The sequence below is a fragment of the Cynara cardunculus genome, assembly GCF_001531365.2.
Source record: "Cynara cardunculus var. scolymus isolate 2C chromosome LG 2, CcrdV1, whole genome shotgun sequence".
Classification (NCBI taxonomy): domain Eukaryota; kingdom Viridiplantae; phylum Streptophyta; class Magnoliopsida; order Asterales; family Asteraceae; genus Cynara; species Cynara cardunculus.
Genome location: NC_037529.1, coordinates 6,046,771 through 6,048,661, shown reverse-complemented (window position 1 = coordinate 6,048,661; position 1,891 = coordinate 6,046,771). Strand labels below are relative to the sequence as shown.

General features: G+C 38.1%; 1 protein-coding gene across 1 annotated transcript; it reads right to left on the bottom strand.

Moving 5' to 3' along the window:
• Positions 1-306: 306 nt before the first annotated feature.
• On the bottom strand, positions 307-1,536 carry LOC112505492. Its single transcript, XM_025109394.1, has 2 exons — positions 513-1,536; positions 307-396 (listed from the first exon to the last, which is right to left on the bottom strand). Exons 1-2 carry the CDS (start codon positions 1,527-1,529, stop codon positions 307-309), a joined length of 1,107 nt encoding a protein of 368 aa, XP_024965162.1. The 5' UTR covers positions 1,530-1,536.
• Positions 1,537-1,891: the final 355 nt, after the last annotated feature.

Below are 1,891 nucleotides of genomic sequence, written 5' to 3'. Positions count from 1 at the left end.
GGTGGATGCTTTTATTATACTTGTGTGCGTTCATTTATGTCCGTTTACTTTCATTTATGATTATTCCTTTGACATCTTAATGAACAAACACAAACAAAAGCATTTTCTTAACGAACGGACATGGACACAAAATGTTCTGTTCGTTTACTGTTCATGTTTGTTTGTTTGTTTAGTTAAGTTAAACTTAGAGACAAATATCAGAATACCGATAATGGGTTATACGATAATTTTCGATAATTAATTATATTTTACAATAATAAAAAATTATTACAAGGTTGAGGATAGAATCATACAAGTCTTAACTAATTAAGACGAAATTTTTCCTCTAATGCCTTTGCTTTCTCCATTGATGAAGCAACACATGAAGCTTGGCAACCCCATTGAACTCCATCTTCCCTGAAATTTAAACAATAATCTGTAATTTCCGGTTCATCTTAAACGGAAAAATTCATCGCTCACATTTGGTTAACAAAAAGTATAATAATTACACATTTTTTCGTTGCTTTACTTACAGAATCGGATTCGACTCTTGTATCTCCTCCTCCCTTTGAATTCCTTTTTTCGGTAGCTTGTTCTAATTCCGTCCAAATATGAGCTCCGATCCCACCTGATGCGGATTTCTGACTGTAATTCGAACTTCTGCTTTTCTCCGATCTCTTATACGATTCTTCGAAACCTTGCTGTTGATTACTATCACCATCATGGTCATACATTCTCATTTCTTCCGGGATTGCCACCTCACGACGAACACCCGACTGCGTCTTATCATCATCATCATCATTTCCAAGCAACGAATTCTGAAAATCTATGGAAAAACATGTTTCACTAAGTTGAAAGCTTTGAATCCCATGATCTTGATCATTAGACAACATCATCGGTTGATGATCATCTTGTGGTAGAATATCGTCCGAACCCCTTGTTAGCAAATCGATTAGCTCATCTCGCCGCTGGTTATCGGCAGCAACTATAGGGTGTGATTCAACAGCCGATGGCATCGTCGACCCGTTATTGGTAAGAACACAAGAAAGATGAGAATCAAATTCACATAAATTGCAATGATAAACCCACCCACTGTAACTCGGTTTATCGCATAAATCACACTGGAAATCGTAAACCGGCACAAATTCGATATTAAGAGAGTGGCGATGCAAAGGGGTTTTCATAGATAAAGGGGAAGCTAAGCATAAAGTGTGGTAATAATGAGTGCATTTGGAGCAACGATAGTAGAATCCTTTAATGGAGTTTTGGCAGGCTTTGCATTGAATGGGAAGTTTGGAAGGAGTAGGGAAGGTTTCGAGGGTGAGATTGTGGTTGGGATCGGAAGGGTGGGTGACATTTTCAGGCATATTGAAGCATACTTGATGAAGGTAGAAACCACATAGTTTGCATTTGTAGTAGAACTTTCCCGGCGAGATGGTTCGCCGGCAGCCGGAACAAGTGGCGTGGACGTGTGGTTGGAGTTTGGTGTAATCTAGCAGGTGGTCGTGGCTGAAATGGTGGTAGCGGAGGTCCTCCGTTTTGGCCTCCATATTTGATCACTGGTTCAATTCATCGATTGTTGTAAAAACTTGAATTTATGATTTGATTTGGGGGGCATTGGGAGATGTGTTTTAGGCGGCCATTCGGCGGATCCCAAGAGTTCCTTTTTTTATGGAAAGTCCGCCGCCTGCTCTTCTTGGACGGCTTTTGTGTGTTTTTTTCCTTCCAAATTTCCAGATCATGTGCTTCGGAGTTGGAGCAGAATCAAAGTGTCAAAATCCTCGGGGGGAAAAAAACCTAATTATACTATCATCTATGTATATTTTTGAATTAAAATATAAATATAAAGATAACATAAAAATTTATAAAAATATAAATTGATAATGGTATAAAATTAATTATTTAATAGTTT

Excerpts from the sequence above, each read along its gene's own strand:
- LOC112505492 (XM_025109394.1), bottom strand. The coding sequence starts at position 1,529 with ATGGAGGCCAAAACGGAGGACCTCCGCTACCACCATTTCAGCCACGAC. Across the intron at positions 397-512 it reads CAAGAGTCGAATCCGATTCT|GGAAGATGGAGTTCAATGGG; the intron begins GTAAGTAAAGCA and ends TTTAAATTTCAG.